Source organism: Mesoplodon bidens, assembly GCF_964165515.1.
Source record: "Mesoplodon bidens genome assembly, contig: HAP1_SCAFFOLD_96, whole genome shotgun sequence".
Classification (NCBI taxonomy): Eukaryota; Metazoa; Chordata; class Mammalia; order Artiodactyla; family Ziphiidae; genus Mesoplodon; species Mesoplodon bidens.
In genome coordinates this window covers 812,894-828,946 of record NW_027671845.1, presented here as the reverse complement: position 1 = coordinate 828,946, position 16,053 = coordinate 812,894, and the positions used below count along the sequence as shown (strand labels likewise).

The following is a 16,053-nucleotide window of genomic DNA, read 5'->3' as shown; positions in this document are numbered from 1 at the left end:
TGTGAAATGTGCACTCGTGAGTTTTATATTGCACTCGTGAAACCCATGCACTTAGCTACAAAGAGTTCTGGAGAGCTCCGCTGTAAGCACAGTGGCCTCAAATTGGGGCAAGTACTTTCATGCCCTTTGGACTGCCGTTCCTTGGTTCTTGTTAATGCCTTTCAAAAAACAGTAGGTCCTTTTTCCTAGCACACCTGAAGTTTCCGTTAAAGAACAATGCTAGCAAAGAATTTCAGACCTGGGAAACACTCTTAAGATACTGTCTCCTGACTCCGTTCCTAGAGTTTTTCCAACGCATTTACTCTACTAGAATATTTTTTCTCCGTGTTCACAGGTGTTTCCTTTGTACGGTTTTGGGGTTTTTTTAAAAAATAATTTTGAGAAAGAGTTGACAATCTGGGCCAATTTCAACAGGTAGTATGGGAACAATTTTATTTTCCCTTCCTCCTTTTTTATAATATCTTGCAGAATTTCAGTTGACAATAAAACAACAACAACAACAACAAAAATAGTAGCGGGATCAACTTACTGACCTGACTTTGTAATACTTCCCAAAGAAACTGCAATCATCAGATCCGCCTTCTGGTCAAATGCAAGATTAGAGCATTTCTCACTCAACAGGATGCCTCTGAAGACCCCTCACATGTAACAGCACTAAGCGCCTCCAAGTGCAGACTTGAAAACTCCACAAGACACAAACATGGTATCTCTTCGTTTCTTTAATGTTTCGTGATTGAGTGGAAGATGAACTGTCTTCTGAGGCTTGTGATGCATGTCCAGAGATGTTTTTTCTCAGTAGTCAATGCCCGCCCCCACCTTCTGTGCAGGAATAGTCAGAGATCATGATCCAAAGGACTTTTAGATACTCCCTTCTGTGACTGGTCTTCCCAAGTTACATTTGGGCTAATTTGATTATCTCTGTCTGTGGGGTGTAGGATTTTGAAGTATTACAAAGGTGATTGCAGAATTGGGACTGGCTAATTTTTGCACAGTGCAATTTTTGTATCAGTGGCCTTGAGAAGAGTCCTTCAAATACTGTATCAGAATTATGAGTGAGAATCTTGTAAATAATTGGTTGAATGACTGAACAAAGGGAGGAAGCAACAAGGAAGCCTGCCTTTCTCGAGTGCCTGGGTACAATATTTTGCCTCACCATTCCTCTAGTATGAAGTTATTGGTTGCAAATCATTTAAGTTTTCCTTCATTATAAAACCTCCAGGGCTTCCCTGGTGGCGCAGTGGTTGAGAGTCCTCCTGCCAATGCAGGGAACACGGGTTCGTGCCCCGGTCTGGGAAGATCCCACGTGCCGCGGAGCAGCAGGGACCGTGAGCCATGGCCGCTGAGCCTGCGCGCCCGGAGCCTGTGCTCCGCAACGGGAGAGGCCACAACAGTGAGAGGCCCGCGTACCGCAAAACAAACAAACAAACAAACAAAAAAAACCTAGGTTGATGGATAAAGACGTGAAAGGAAGGGACTGTCATGCTCAACCTCGGTGCCGTGAATCAAAACAACAGTTTATAAACTGCCTAAAGAGGCACACGCCAATTGTGTTGCCACTGTGGGAGGTGGAAGGAACTTCCGGTTCTTGCCTACCTGCCAGAGCCCTCGTGGAATGTCCCCCCAGCGCACGCCACCCCGACCCACGTGCCCTCTGCCCCTCCCCCACCGCAGAACGGTTCAGCCCGCATTTTCCGGTTTACTTTCAAACGTGTCCCTCGTTGACTTGGATCCCGAGCGTTTGCTGAAGCAGGTCGCTCTCTGGCTCCTGGTCTTGACTTTTCTCATTGCGGCTACCAGGCAGCAGTAGTTCGTGCCCAAGCCTGCAGGATGGCTTCAATAGGAGGTAAGCCTATAGGCTGGGGGTGTGTTCTCAGAGACCCTGCCATCCTCACATCCTTCAGGTTCACACGTTACACTTAACTGTGGGCACCTAGTTGGACTGAAGTAGAGGGAGAAGAGAGCACTGGACGCACAAGGACATTTCACCTGGGGAGACTGGGGAGCCTGAAGAAACCTGAGACTGCCCTGGGGAGGAGGGGTCGTTGGAGGTGGATCCAGAGGAAGTGCCCTGGCTATGGAGAAAGGATGGCAGCAGACAGTCTGATTCTTTCTAGAAGGGAGACAAGCCACTTTGAAACGTGTGTGTAAGGATGTGTGTGATGTCCTGGTGGTGACACAGGGAGGGTCATGAGGAAAGCCTAGAGCTGTATTGTGTTCCTGAGGCACCTGAAGCTTGCCTCACCACATCTTGCAAAGGGATTTGAACAGGAGCATACTGTATCTCAGGGGGCCGTGGGGAGAGATGGTCTTGGTGAGAAAACTATTCAATGGGGCTGTGTGTGGCCACACCTGCAGTGAAGTGTCCTCTCCGAGAGCTAGGCAGGGGGTTACTCTAACTGCCGCAGCCCACACCTCGTCCACTCCTCCCAGCCCAGAGCTCACTTGTCAGTTCAGGTAACTGTTGCCTTGGATTCAACAGGGGATGGGCAACCGTTACGTGTAACTTCAGCCAAGAGAGGGCTCAGGTTCCTGAGTTGCTCTTAATTGTTCTTCCTTTTGTGGAATGGCAGTACTTCAGACCTACTTCATCTTGTCCAGTATCTCATGGTGGACCCTCAGGCTGCCTTGAGAGGAAGAGTTTGTTCCTATTTCATGTCACTCCTTCACGGACAGGGAACAGATGTGGAGTGGGGTTGTTTCGGGTGGAATGTCTATGAAGGCTGCTTCCTCTTTTAAAGGGGGAAGGAGTGTAGCCCAGGATCAGGAAGATGATCTTCTATGTTACTATTAAACGTCCTATGACATCTGTTCTGGTGAGTTAGGTGCACCGTGCTGTGTACCTTGTTCTCCTGAACAGGGATGTGTTTCAGACAACTTGATCGCCATGGCATCTGGCTTATGCCTGCATCTCAGATTGTCTCTCCATTATTGGGAGCTGGAAGGGGAAGGACCACAGGCAGTCTATACTCCCACGACCAATGTAACATGACAATTCCCTGGCCCTTGTTTAATCCTCTGCAGCCATCACTGGCTGTGAAATGACAGAATCTAAGGGATACGCGCCTACTTCTCAGACCACGCCAAGCCCCTAGGAACAGAACTCCTGACTGATGACAGTGACTCTGGGCACTGGGGAAGGGGTGGCAGGACCTGGCCCACATTACGTATCTGCTGTGGGTTGTTCGGAGATGCAGGTGCTTTCTGGGCCAGTGTCATGGGTTTGTATCAGGATTCCATTAGAGATATTTTCCAGCATTTTGTTTTGTTTTGTGAGGCTAGGAAAGAAAGAGGGGATTTATACTGAGCATCAGGAAAAGGAGGACTGAGGAGGAGGTGGGGCCCTAATATTTTACACAGTGCCTGTCCACAAAGGGCCTTTGGGGGCCTAGAACTTACCTTGCAGAAGGCCCCACCTGCTAGTACGCCGGCTGAGGGGCATTTCTCACAGAGCGGATGTCCACACAGCTCCAGGTCTTGGGAGACAGCCTGTGAGGCTTAGGTGCCAGGGTGTGCCTTAGGGAGGCTCTCCAAGTGAGTGCTTGCTGAGGCAATTTCTTCTCGGCAGGCAGGGGTCAGGGAGCTTGGTGGATGGGCGTGGGGTCACCAGTGGAATAATTCTCAACTGGAGGTCAGGGCATGAAAATCACTTGAAGACATTTGCACGCTGCAGTTTCCCTTGTCCAAGAGTCTCTCATCTGTGGAGATTTACACTCTGATGCCGCAGAAAGCCTCAGTCCCACTTGCCCATTCTCCTCCTCCATTCACTCCTTTCCTTTGCCTCAACAGCATCTGCAGTGCTGGCAACGGATGTCCCCATGAACCCCGGTGCCTCCTTGTCTACTTTCACGGCAGTGTCCTTTCCTCCACCCATTCCTGGCGCCCAGCACTGGCCACCCTGGGAGCAGCACCTGCCACCTCTCATCACCCCCGCATTCCCTCCCGGCAGCAGCCTGCGGCTGCCAGCTTTCCCCAGGATGCCTTTGGTGGCTAATGGTGGCTGTGGCCCCAGTGCCCCTGGGGCTTGCAACTTCACTGTCCAAGTCAGGTCACAAGGGAGGCCAGTGCAGGCCCCCCAGACTCAGACCTTTATTGTTCCTCAGGGCCCCCTCAACTGGAGCGCTCCAGGGGCCCTCAGCGGGAGTGCTGCATGTCCTGCACCCATATTCTTAGCAACCCCTGCGATGGAGACCATTGTGACTGCTCCAGCTGTTGGAGTTACTCAGGCTGGCAAGGGAGGCTGGACCCCAGGCTTTCCTCCTCAAGCTCCACCACCAGCTGCCCAGATGGCCCCTAACATTCGCCCAGTGAACTCTGGGCCATGGCCACATGGCACTTCCAGGGAGGGCAGCCTGGACACCAACCAGCCCTATGCCTCGCAGGAGGACTGCTCTAACCACCAGAGCGTGTACAGTAACTTCCGACGGTGGCAGCGCCTCAAGCCACTGGCCTGGAGACACCTTCCCCAGAGTCCTGATGCAGAAGCTCTTTCCTGCTTTCTCATGTGAGTGAACGCTCAGGGGGTCATGAACGCTCAGGGGGTCATGAGCTTATCGGAGCTCTTAGATAAAGAGGAACTGGGGATGGACTCGCAGGTTAGGTTTCTAGGGATACTGGAAGCGAGGTGTGAGGGTGATGTCCACGCCACGAGAAGGCACACTGTCGGTCATACGGGCGAGCCTGCCAGTCCATGACATCATGACTGAAATGTGCCTTATCTCAACTGACCCCACCCCCCTGTAAGTCTAGCCAGCTTGCTCTTCCATGATTCTCCTGCTAATACGGCCTGAAGACTTGCAGTCAGAGAGGGTCGTGGTGTAAGTTGAGGAGCCAAGGAGTGGATGCCACACTCTCCTGTGCTGACGTCTCCTTTCATACAGCACTTGAGTGTACGTGGCCGGGGGAGGTCACTTCGGAGAAGGGGGAGGAGCGCGGGGCCCAGGAGAGCGCTTCATGCACGCCTCGACTTTGTTGATGTGGAGAATTCCACTAGGAACAGGGTGATGGTAGAGCTCTCCTAAGGGCATGGGCTCTCTCCCACTAGAGTTGTGAGCCTGGCAGGCATTTCCATCCTAAACCTGCGGTCCCTCGTAAAAAGGGGACAATCACACTTCACCTTCAGAGGACCGTGCAGAAGACTCCTTGGGCTAATCTATGAAGTGTGAGCAGATTGCCTGGCACATGCCACGCCTCATTGATGATGGTGATTTTTATTATGAAAAGGCAGCCTTGAAGAGGAAAAGAGCTCCCCAAGGCACAGTGTCCCAGCTCTAGCCTGGGAGTGGATGGTCATCCTCGAGTGAGTGTGAGGCGGTGACAGCCGTAGCCGGGAAGGCTTGTCTCTGCTCTCCCAGACACCTGCCTCTCACTCTCCTGTTGCTCAGTCATGCTGTGTTGAGTGATGTGTGGTCCACATTGGTGGGTGGGGTCAGGCAGGTGGGGGCTGGGCTGGGCACAGAGACTGACCCCGAGTGCTTACAGCCCAGCGCTTCGATCCCTGGCCCGCCTGAAGCCCACCATGACACTGGAGGAGGGACTGTGCAGGGCCGTGCAGGAATGGCAGCACATTAGCAACTCTGACCGGATGATCTACTACGAGATGGCGCAAAAGTGAGTCAGCGTCCTGGGCCCAGGGGCTGCGTGGGGGGTGAGGCGAGTGGGTGAGGGCAGGGTCTGGCCGTGGGGGTGCTCATCAGAGAGGACAAAGGAGAAGGGCTGTCGCTCGGAACAGGGGGCCCGCAGCCCAGAGGCCCTACAGTCCTCCAGAAACCCCTCCCTCACCTTAACAGTTTGGGTCTTCTGTCCTTCCTCCACCACGAGCTCTGCCCTCCCCTGAGTTTGACCTACCCGTGCCCTGACATGAAGGTCTCAGGACGGGGCAGGGTGAAGCTGTGAGTCCAGTAGGGGTCCAACTCCGGCCATATGGGCTGGGCTGGGGAAAGAGCTCCACCCGCCAGCCTGCTGCTTCCTTAGTGGTGGCTGGCTGGCGGCCACTGACATAGATTTGGGACCCCCTCTCCTCACGAAAAGTGGCCTGAGTGGGTACCCTGGCAGCCCTCAAGAGGCTGGGGAAGCCAGCTGTCATCAGCCCAAGGGTCTCTGGCCCTTCCAGTGTTTGCTCCACGGTAATCCCCTTGGTTTAAGAAACAAAACCAAACAAACAAGCACCTCTCAGAGGAAAGGAAGGCCTGTCCTCTAAGCTCAGCATCCACATCGTCCAGCCTCTCCTGAGCCCTGTCTCCAGGTCTACGTTCCAGAACTCTCAGTCCCAACCCAGGGTCCTGGATTTGGGCAAGGACCCCTGTGGGGAACACATGCCTGTTCCAGCCTCTGGCTGTCAGCCCTTCATGTGGCTCTGGATGGGGGGCATGAGGAGGGTGCCCCCTGGGTCAGCCACGTGTCCCGTTGACCTGTTTCAGTGCAGCGACCTGGCTCTATGCTGTTGAATGCTCTCCAGTGCTGGTGAGGCAGGAAGGGTCCCAGATCTTGTATCAGTTCCAGGAGCAGCTCTCTGCTGTGGACAGCACCTCACAGGGCCTTGTCAGCCCCAAGGCACATCCTCTCCCAATCCCTCATTCTTGGCTGCCTTTGTTGGGCTCCAGAACCCAGGCCATTTTCTCAGGGTGGCCTGTGCCTCCGTCACCCCCCAGGTTCATGCAATTTGAGGCCGAGGAGGAGATGCAGGTACAGCAGTTGCAGTGGATGCAGTGCGCGTAGGGCCTGCCTCCTCCAGCCCCACCGAAGCTGGATCCTCGGGGGCCCCCAGCCCCGAAAGTGGGCCTTCAGCCAGCCACCCAGGTTCCCACTGGAGTTGAACGCACAGGTAACAGGGGCCCAGGGTTGGCCACTGTTCCCATGTGGATCATCTTCCTTCAAGACAGGGGCATTGGTCTTTCAAGCAAAATAGCCACCGAGGCGGGGGGTGGGGGGTGGGGTCTCAGATGCCCTTTGTCACTACGGGGTATTATTGACTTGGTCAATTTTGTAACTTCTCTCACGCCTCCCTGTCAAAGGGCTGCACACAAAGTCTGCCTAAGAAGTGGGCTTGATGGGGACACCCCTGGAAAATTGGAGGTTCCCCACTTCCTTACATGTGACTCTCTTAGATGCCCCCTTACCTCCCCCCTCCAACTGTGCATGAAGCTTCAGGTGGTCCTGACCCCCCCACACCCACATCAATGTCCCCCAACAGTGCCCTCACCAGCGTGCGCTCGGTGGTCAGGAGGTGGACCGGGAGCCCCTCACCTTCCTTCCCTTCCTCCTGCTCTGCCGCAGCCTGTGCTCCCAGGATGTCCGGCCCCAGGGCCCCGCCCTCCCGCCCGAAGCCACACGGGTCCCAGCGACCCCCGGAGCCCAAGGCACCCGAGGAGATTCCACCTGAGGCTGTGAGGGAGTATATGGACATCATGGAGGCGCTGGTGGGGCCCGTCCACTCAGCCACAGGCGACTCAGATGCAGAACGGGGAGAGGACGGAAATGAGCTGCAGCAGGAAGAGGACAGCACCTACTCGGACCCGGATCTCTTAAGCTACATCGACAAGCTGTGTTCCCAGGAGGACTTTGTCACCAAAGTAGGCTAGGCCTGGAGACTGGGGTCTGCAAGATGCCAGGGCATGGAACTCTCAGCACCCAAGATCTGGGTTCTGCTCAGGCCGTTGGGACTTAAGCTCAGCTCCTTGTTCCTGAGCCTGGTGTTAGGGGAGGTTTACGCAGATGTTTGTGTGTATATGTTTGTGTCTATCTGTGTGTATGCCTTTGTGTCTGTGTTTGTGCCTCTGTATATGTGCTCTTTTGTGTGTGACTGTGTATGTGCATGTTTGCATGTGTGTGTGTGTGTGTGTGCGCGCGCGCGCTGACCATCCCCGCCTTGTGGAGGACAGTGGGGTGGGTCTCTGCTTTTCACTTTCCCTCCTGGCCTTCTTGTCTCACAGGCCACTCCTGGCCAAGGATGCTCACAGCCTCTTCTTCTGTTCTAGGTGGAGGCAGTCATTCACCCTGGATTCCTGGCAGATTTGCTTTCCCCAGACCCACAGCTGGATCTCTTGGCCCTAGAGAAGGAGCTGGAGCAGGAGGAAGGGCTCACCCCCGAAGAAGTGAGACAGGGGAGGGAGAGGGACACTCAGGGAGCCAGGGGACCCCACGGGAGGGGGACCCCAGGTGATCCAGGGGACAGGGGAACCCAGATGACCCAGGGGAGCCAGAGGAGGGAGGGATCCCCGGTAGAACAGGGGACACAAGGGACACCCAGGAAGACCAGGGCACGGAGGGACCCCAGTGAATAGGGGAGAGATAGGTCCCCAGAACAGGAGGGCCACATAGCGCTGTCCATCCCTCCCCTGCCTGGGACACCTGGCATGGGGAAGGGCCCGTTCTGGGGTGGGTGCAGTGCAGGGTGAAAGGAAGGAGAGGATAGGGAGCCGGGAGGGGAGGGAAGGTCACAAAGCTGGGAATCAGTTGCAGGAGGATGGCAGGACTGCCACAGTGTCTGTATTTGGATTCGAGTCCTGGGGTCGCCCGTCCCCTCCTCCCCCACAGGGCCATTGTCCCACTGCCCAGTGCTCCTCCTCTCACACGTGTGTGTGGAGCCGTCACTGTCCTCCTCCCTCCTACCAGCTGGTGCAGAAACGACTCCTGGCCTTGAAAGAGGACGACGGTGTGCGGGCAGCCCCGAGTCACAGTGCACCCGGAATGGCCTCAAGTCCTTCTGAGTCCGACGCCAGCCAAGGTGCCCAGAGGCACGACCAAGACCCCCATCTAGGGGTCAGTGATGAAGCCTGCCCACCAGAGATTGATTCTCAGGCTCTTCATAGGCTCATGCAAACAGACACTGCCCTGTGCAGGCCCAAAGTCTTTGTTCCCTCTGGAGGACGTCAGGAGTTCTCTATATTCCGGCCCGTACGGCTCTCCCCTCCCCAGGGTCAAAGGCGCACCGGCCCTCTACTGAGATCCAGGGATGCGTCTGTTCTCAGAAAGGCCTCTCCTCTTCGGGAGGCCCGAGTGCCCAGGGACGGGTCCAGTGAGAACGAGGAGGTGCTCCAAAGCGTCTTCATCATAGACTCTCAGCATATACTGGTGCCTTTCGGGATGTCCCTCAGTCCTGCGCATGTCTCAGCCCTGGCTTCCTCTGGAGGTTGGGGGGCCCAGAGTGCTCCCCAGTCCCCCTCCTCTCAGAGAAGAGGCCTCAGCCCAGCTCCACCAGCCGCTCCCAAGTCGAGGAAGCGGGCTCTGTGTGGACGCCCAACCGCTGCTGAGAAGCTGCCCATCCCCGGGGCTGGCCTCGGCGTCTCTGGGAGGCCAGCCTTGGCTCTGGGGCTGGCTCGCCCCTCACAGCTGAGAAAGAGAAAGCGTGACCCGTTTGACACAAAGAAGCGTGGGAAGAGGAGGAAGAAGCACTGCAGCCAGTAGGGTTCAGCTGGGCCGGCCCTCCAGGGCGAGGCCCCAGGGCAGCCCCCTGGGGAGCCTAGGGGCTCCTCCTCCTCCTCCCAGTGCTGATCCTGGATGATGTGGGGGGAAGGGAGCGGGGCAGGACCACCAGGGTGGGGAGGGGGAGCGGGATTGTGGGGGGGTTAGGGAGGTGGGGGAGGTGGGTGTGGGAGGAGGACCTTTGGAGTGATGTATGTAAATTGTGAACCAAGATCGTTTTCGTGGGAAATGCTCTCAGGCCACTGTCATCTTGTTGGTGTTGAGCTGCTCCACAGAGAGCGATCCTGAGAGGAAGGAAGGATGAGGGAGGTCACAGGAGCTCTGGGTCTACAGGTGGCCACACCTTTCCTCCACATAGACAAGGACTCCTCAGGCTGCCCCTGGGAACGCACAGCTCTCACTTTCCCCAGGGACCCCCTCATCAGCCCCTTCTCTAACGCCTGCTTGGCTAGGGCCCTTCTGGGGCATCTGTACCGTCTTCTGCATCCCTGAACCTTCTGGGGAGGCAGAGCTGCTCTTGTGCCTTTCAGCCCTCTGGACACTCACCAGTTTCTAGGATGGAGCCTGGAGACGGCCCTTGTCATTATGGAGCTTCTCTCTGCTTTCCTCATGTGGCCAGACGACGGCGCTGGGATGACCCTCCGCTCATCCAGGGTTTCCTCTGTGGGTGGCCTGACCAGAGACGAAAAGTCTTGGCCATGGGGACGGGACTGTCTGCCTCATCGTAGCGGGAGCATCCTCTAGTTCCACTGGGATTATTGCAATGTGGAGAGTGGTGGAGGCAGCTACCTCTTCATCCCAATGAGGATGCAACAAGGGGAATGGGTGTGGGGAGATTCATGGGGCACCCGTTAAAGGTGTGTATAAGGGAAAGGACAGTCGGGCCCCTTTGTGGAACTTGTGGGATCTCTGTGCAGCAGCATCTCGTTCAACTGAGGGAGGAGGACCCATGTGGCTGTGGCCGTGGGGACTGGCGTCCGGGGCCTCCGGGTCTGCAGAGACACCCCAGAGCTACTGTCCCTTCCCTTTGCACCCATGGCTGGACGTGTGTGTGTACTGGTATCAACACTGGTTTGTATCCCCATAGGAAACAGGTCCTCCTAACAAACTATGACCACGTTTCACAAGAACAGCTTGCTCACAGGGGCGGCAGGGGGTGGGAGAGGTGTCTGTGGCCCCAGATCTGAGTGGGAGCTGGGATCCATGCTGAGGAGTGTGGAGGCCTCAGTCACCGTCCTGTGGGTGTCGGCAGAGGCTTCGAATCATCAGAGCAGGGGAAATGACCCCCTCATTAGAGTGAGACGAGCAAACAATGAGGGGCAGGGAGTAGACCCCCGCTGTCTCCCAGAAGTGCCTCCCCTCCCAGTCCGCTTAGCCTCTGTCACAGCCTGTGCTGGCCCACCTCTGAAGCCCCTTCCTCCTAAAGCACTGAGATGCTCTGATCTTTTATGGACCTGCCCTGGGCCTCACCCCCCCTTCCCTGCTGGCCAAAGGCTCTTCTCCTGCTTCTGACTTCTGATTCCTTCCCCAGGACCCAGGCAGGTGTTAGGACAACAGAGATTCCCTGAACATGACCCCTACACCACCAGCATGCAAAACTGGGGCCGCAGGCTTCCACAGGTGGCATGACTCTCTGCTGGACCCTGCAAAGAGCTTGGAGAAGAAAGGGGCTCATGTCTCTCCACCTCCACAGAATCTGTAGGTCAGCCTCACAGGTCCCCCTCTGTCCAGGTGGGCAGCACATATGTGCTCCCAGCCCTCCTTGACCCTTTGTGAAAGAAAGTTTTTGCAGCTTAGTAGTCTGATATTAGGCAAGGTGTCTCAGGGCTTGTTCCTTTTGAAGCCCTACAGGAGAATCTGTTTCCTCTCCCTTTCTGTCTTCTAGAGGCTGCCTGCATTCCTTGGAATTAGTCCCTTCTTCCATCTTCAAAGTGCATCACTTTAATCTCTGCTTCCCTCATCACATGGTCTCTCCAACTCTGACTCTTCCTGTGTCCCTCCTATACAGCTCTTTGTGTTTATATATAGCCCACCCAGAAAATTTAGGATAATCTCTTCATCTCAAGATTTTTTACTTAGTCACAGCTGCAAAGTCCATTTTTCCATACAAGGTAACGTTCACATATTGTCATAGGAGGGGTTAAACACGGACGTTTTGGGGGAACCAGAATTTACCCTACTAGAAGAAATCCACAAGAATACCTACCATCAGAATCCACATGAATAACAGACTATGACCAAGTGGAATTTATTCCAGGGATGCAAGCCTTGTTCAATGGTAAAAAATCATCAATGTAATCTACCAGATTGAGTCTAAAGACGAAACACGTACTGTTACACCAATTAATACAGAACAGGCACTTAACGAGATTCAACGCCCATTCATATTAAAAATGCTCAGACAACTAGGATTAGAAGGTCACTACCTCAACCTAATAAAGAACATCAAAAAACCTACTTCTAACATCACATGAAATGGTGAAAGAATGAATGCTTTTCCGAGTTCGAAAACAAGGTTAGAATGTCCACTCTTATCTTAGTTTTCAACATAGTACTTTAGATTCTAGTTAGTGTAGTATAGCAAGAAAAGGAAAAAAGAGGCATACATATTAGAAAAGAAGAAATATAACTGTCATTCTTTACAGATGACATAATTGTCTACATAGAAAATTCCAAGGAATGTATAAGTAGACTCATAATAAATTATAATAGCTTGCTTTAGCAGGATCTCAGAATATAAAATCAATACATACACATTAATACACAACATTGATCAGATTTCCATATACTAGTAACAAACTGAACGACTGAAAACCAAAATTTAAATCATATTAAATAGGTTCCAGTTCAAGATGGCAACATAGGAAGATCCCGAACCCACCTCCTCCCACAAACACACCAAAGCTACAGCTACATATGGAAAAATTTCCTCTGAAGAAAACTAAAAGATGGTGGAGCAACCCCTTCACATCAGGAAAACCAGAGGGAAACCACATCAAAACAGGTCGGAAAGGCTGAGACACAATTTTGCCATAAACCCCATCCTTGGTGTGGAGACACACAATTAGGAAGGAACTCAAAACCTGGAGCTTCTTCCTGAGAGGTGAAGGGTATGGACCCCACATTGGGCACTCCAAATTTTAAGGCTGGCACCTGAGAGATACACCCTCAAAACATCTGACTTTGAAGACCAACAAGCCACATCCCATGAGACCCACAGGGCTGTGGTGAACTGAGGAACAGCTCTTAAAGGGCCTGTGCACAGACTCACCTGTCCCAGGGCCAAGTGTAGAAGCAGCCCTTTGAAAAGCACTCTGACTTTTTGTGAAAGGGACTCACTTCCCAATTTTAAAGCATTAATCTGAGGAACAGGGGCCTGCTGGAATACTCCCCAGGGACAGAGGCTGGCGGGTGCCATCTTCCTGCTCTCTCTCTGCCTTGATAAAACTGAAAGGTGCCATCTTTTTTCCCCTTTTTCCTTTCCTGCAGGTGACACCTTTGTGCTCCAGCCAGCTGGCTCCTTCTTCCCTGCTCTTCCTCTGTCTTGCTATATATATATATATTTTTTTTTCTTCTTTTCTTTTTTTCTTTTCCCTCTTTCCCTTTATTCAAATGGTGTCATCTTTGCACTCTTCCCACCGCCTCACTCAGCCAGTAAGCATCATCTTCACACTTTCCTTCTGATGTGCTCCAGAGAGCCAGAATCTCCAAGACAGGAGATCCCATTTTTGTGGCCTCCACTCAGGGGATGCTCCTTGATCACCTGGCTCTGGAGGCCAGGAGGGATTTCTTTTCTGGGTCCCATGGGACTGTAACAATTGGAGAGACAGTTCTTGGCAGGATACCACCCCCAGGATGTACCACTACACATCAGACTGAGACACAGCCCCAGCCTTTACATGAAAAAGGCCTATTTGCTAGTAGGGACAAGACTTAAGAGCAGGCTTCAGGTTCAGCACACATCTAGAGGCTATGGATGTGCTCTCGGGGAAGGTAGGCTGGGGGTGCCATCTCTCCACCCTCACTCTGCCTTACTACAGTTCACTGGTATCTCCCAGAATGGAGCTTGTACACTTATCTGAAGCACTGTTTTCTTGTGACTGCTCCCCAGGGAACACCTTCAGATTGCTTGCTTCTGGGGCGCAGCAGGGCTTCCACTTGCAATCTCACAAGACTAAATACATTTGCATTCTTTAAAAGCTGTTACCAAGTTTTCTGGCTTCCTATCAACCTGAATCTAGGTGCTGCCTGAGATCCTCCACTTTGGGTTGCTCATTTGTCTTGGCACACCCTCAACTGCTGGGATGGTGTGCCAGGTCTATTAAAAATAAACTGCTTAGACAATCACAAAGGTTTGAGAGGCAACCAAGAGTAGACGGGGTTAAATGACAAGGTTCATCTGTCACACAGCTCTTCAAGACTGGGAGATGTGGCTATTTCACTTAATGCATAGAAACCAACACAGAGAGTCAAGCAAAATGAAGAAAGGGAGGACTATACTCCAAAAAAAGAACAAAATAAAACCTCAGGAAAAAAATCTTAATGAAATGAACATAAGCAATTTACTTGATAAAGAGTTCAAAGTTATGGTCATAAAAATGCTCACTGAACTCAGAAGGAAAATGGATGAAAACAGTGAGAACTTCAATGAAGAAATAGAAGATATAAGAAAGTTCCAAATAGAAGTCACGGAACTGGAGAATGCAATAACTGAACTTAGAAATACAGTAGATGAAGCACAAGAAAGAATAGGTGAACTCAAAGACAGGTCAGAGGAACTCATCCAATCAGAGAATAAGGAAGAAAAAAGAATGAAAATAATGAATATAGCTTAAGGGATTTATGGCACATCAAATGGAATAAAATTCACCTTATAGGAACTCCAGAAGGAGAAGAGAAAAGGGGGCAGAAAACATTTGTAGAAATAATATCTGAAAACTTTTCCTAACCTGGGGAAGGAAACAGACATCCAGATACAGGAAGCCCAGAGAGCTCCAAAGCAGATCAACCTAAAGAGATCCATACCAAGAAATATTAAAATTAAAATGTCAACGTTAAAGATAACAAGGGAATCTTAAAATCACCAAGAGAAATACAACTTGTTATACAACTTGTTATATAACATCAACCTAAAAAGCTTCTACACAGAAAAATAAACAATCAACAAAATGAAAGGGCAAGCTACAGAATGGGAGAAAATATTTGCAAATCATGTACGTGATAAGGTGTTAATATCCAAAATATATAAGGAACTCATACAATGGCTATATCTATATCTATATCTATATATAGATATAGATAGATATAGATTTTCAAACAATTCAATTAAAACTTGGGCAGAAGAACTGAATAAAAAATTTTCCAATGAAGACATCCAGATCACCAACAGGTTCATGAAAAGATGCTCTACATCACTAACCACCAGGGAAATGCAAATCAAAACTACAACGAGATATCACCTCAAAGAGACTAAGAGGTAACAAATGTTGACAAGGATGCAGAAAAGGAAACCCTTGTGCACTGTTGGTGGGAATGTAAATTGGTACAGCCGCTATGGTAAACAATATGGAGTCTCCTCAAAAAATTAAAAAGAAAACTACCATACATTAGCAATCCTGCTTTGGGTATATATATGTCCAAAGAAAATGAAATCACTATTTCAAAGAGATATCTGCACTCGCACGTTCATTGCAGCATTATTCACAATTGCCGAGAGATGGAAACAACCAAAGTGTCCATACATGGATAAATGGATATAGAAGATGTGGTAGGTACATAGATGGAATATTATTCAGCCATGAAAAAGAAGAAAATCCTGCCACTTGTAACAACATTTATGGATCCTTGGGGCATTATGATGAGTGAAATAAGTCAGAGAGAGAAAAATAAATACTGTATGATGTAACTAAATTGTAGACTCTAAAACAGCCAAACGCAGAGAAACAGACAATAGAATGGTTGTTGCTAGGGGTTGGGGTTGGGGGAAATGGGGAGATGTTGACCAAAGGGTAAAATATCCAGTTAGCACATGAATTTCTGGGAATCTAATCTACAGCATGGTGATTGCAGTTAACAGAACTGTATTATATACTTGAAAGTTGCTAAGAGAGATCTTAAATGTTCTCACCAAAAAAAATAGTATTTATGCGAGGTAACGGAGGTGTGTTAACTAGCTCCGCTGTGGTAATCATTTCACAACATGTAACATACCAACAGGTTGTACACCTTAAACTTACACAATGCTATATGTCAATTACATCTCAATAAAGTTAGAAAAAATAAAGAAAACAGACTGTTGCACAACATTCAAGCAAAAATACTAGTTTGGGACTGCTTTTTCTTGAATTTAGTCATTGTTCCTTCTTGAATCTGTTTTCTATCACATGATAGCAGACTCATACAGGCAGCTTACTTCTGATCAGGCGCAGCCAAAGAGAAGCAACTGATGGTATATGGGAGTTTAGGGATAAGCTATGAGATTTCTCCCTTTCTTCCTCTACTTTGTGAAGATTCTCCAGCAGCAACTGTGTAACTTCCACGGCTCCAACTCCAATGAGACAGAACTGGTATGGTCTGACATTGATGATCATTTAACCTGGCCCTGGACGCCTTTACAACCCTCTCCTTAACTTT

At 51.0% G+C, this 16,053-nt stretch overlaps 2 protein-coding genes and 1 pseudogene across 4 annotated transcripts in view; 1 reads left to right on the top strand and 2 right to left on the bottom strand.

Annotated features, from left to right (window-relative positions):
• LOC308610914 (centrosomal protein of 78 kDa-like) overlaps positions 1–16,053 on the bottom strand; it is a 558,473-nt pseudogene that overhangs the window by 461,329 nt on the left and 81,091 nt on the right. The gene's annotated exons all lie outside the window — the stretch shown is intronic.
• LOC308610904 (NUT family member 2G-like) lies at positions 3,397–6,714 on the top strand (the record flags this gene model as incomplete). Its single annotated transcript, XM_081259894.1, has 3 exons — positions 3,397–4,501; positions 5,479–5,607; positions 6,648–6,714. The coding sequence occupies exons 1-3, from the start codon at positions 3,816–3,818 to the stop codon at positions 6,712–6,714; spliced, it is 882 nt and encodes a 293-aa protein (XP_081116020.1). The 5' UTR covers positions 3,397–3,815.
• Positions 9,636–16,053, bottom strand: part of LOC308610931 (uncharacterized protein) — a 64,258-nt gene continuing 57,840 nt past the window's right edge. The window contains exons 3-4 of one of the 2 annotated variants that reach the window (XR_014014700.1): positions 9,967–10,092; positions 9,636–9,704 (exon numbers count right to left, since the gene is read on the bottom strand). Coding sequence is in view for 1 of the 2 variants with exons in the window: in XM_081259913.1 (XP_081116039.1) it covers positions 10,028–10,092 (65 nt within the window). In the remaining variant the exon portion in view is untranslated. Of the gene's footprint in view, positions 9,705–9,727; positions 10,093–16,053 lie in introns of those variants that run through there. The other variant, XM_081259913.1, reaches the window with a different exon arrangement.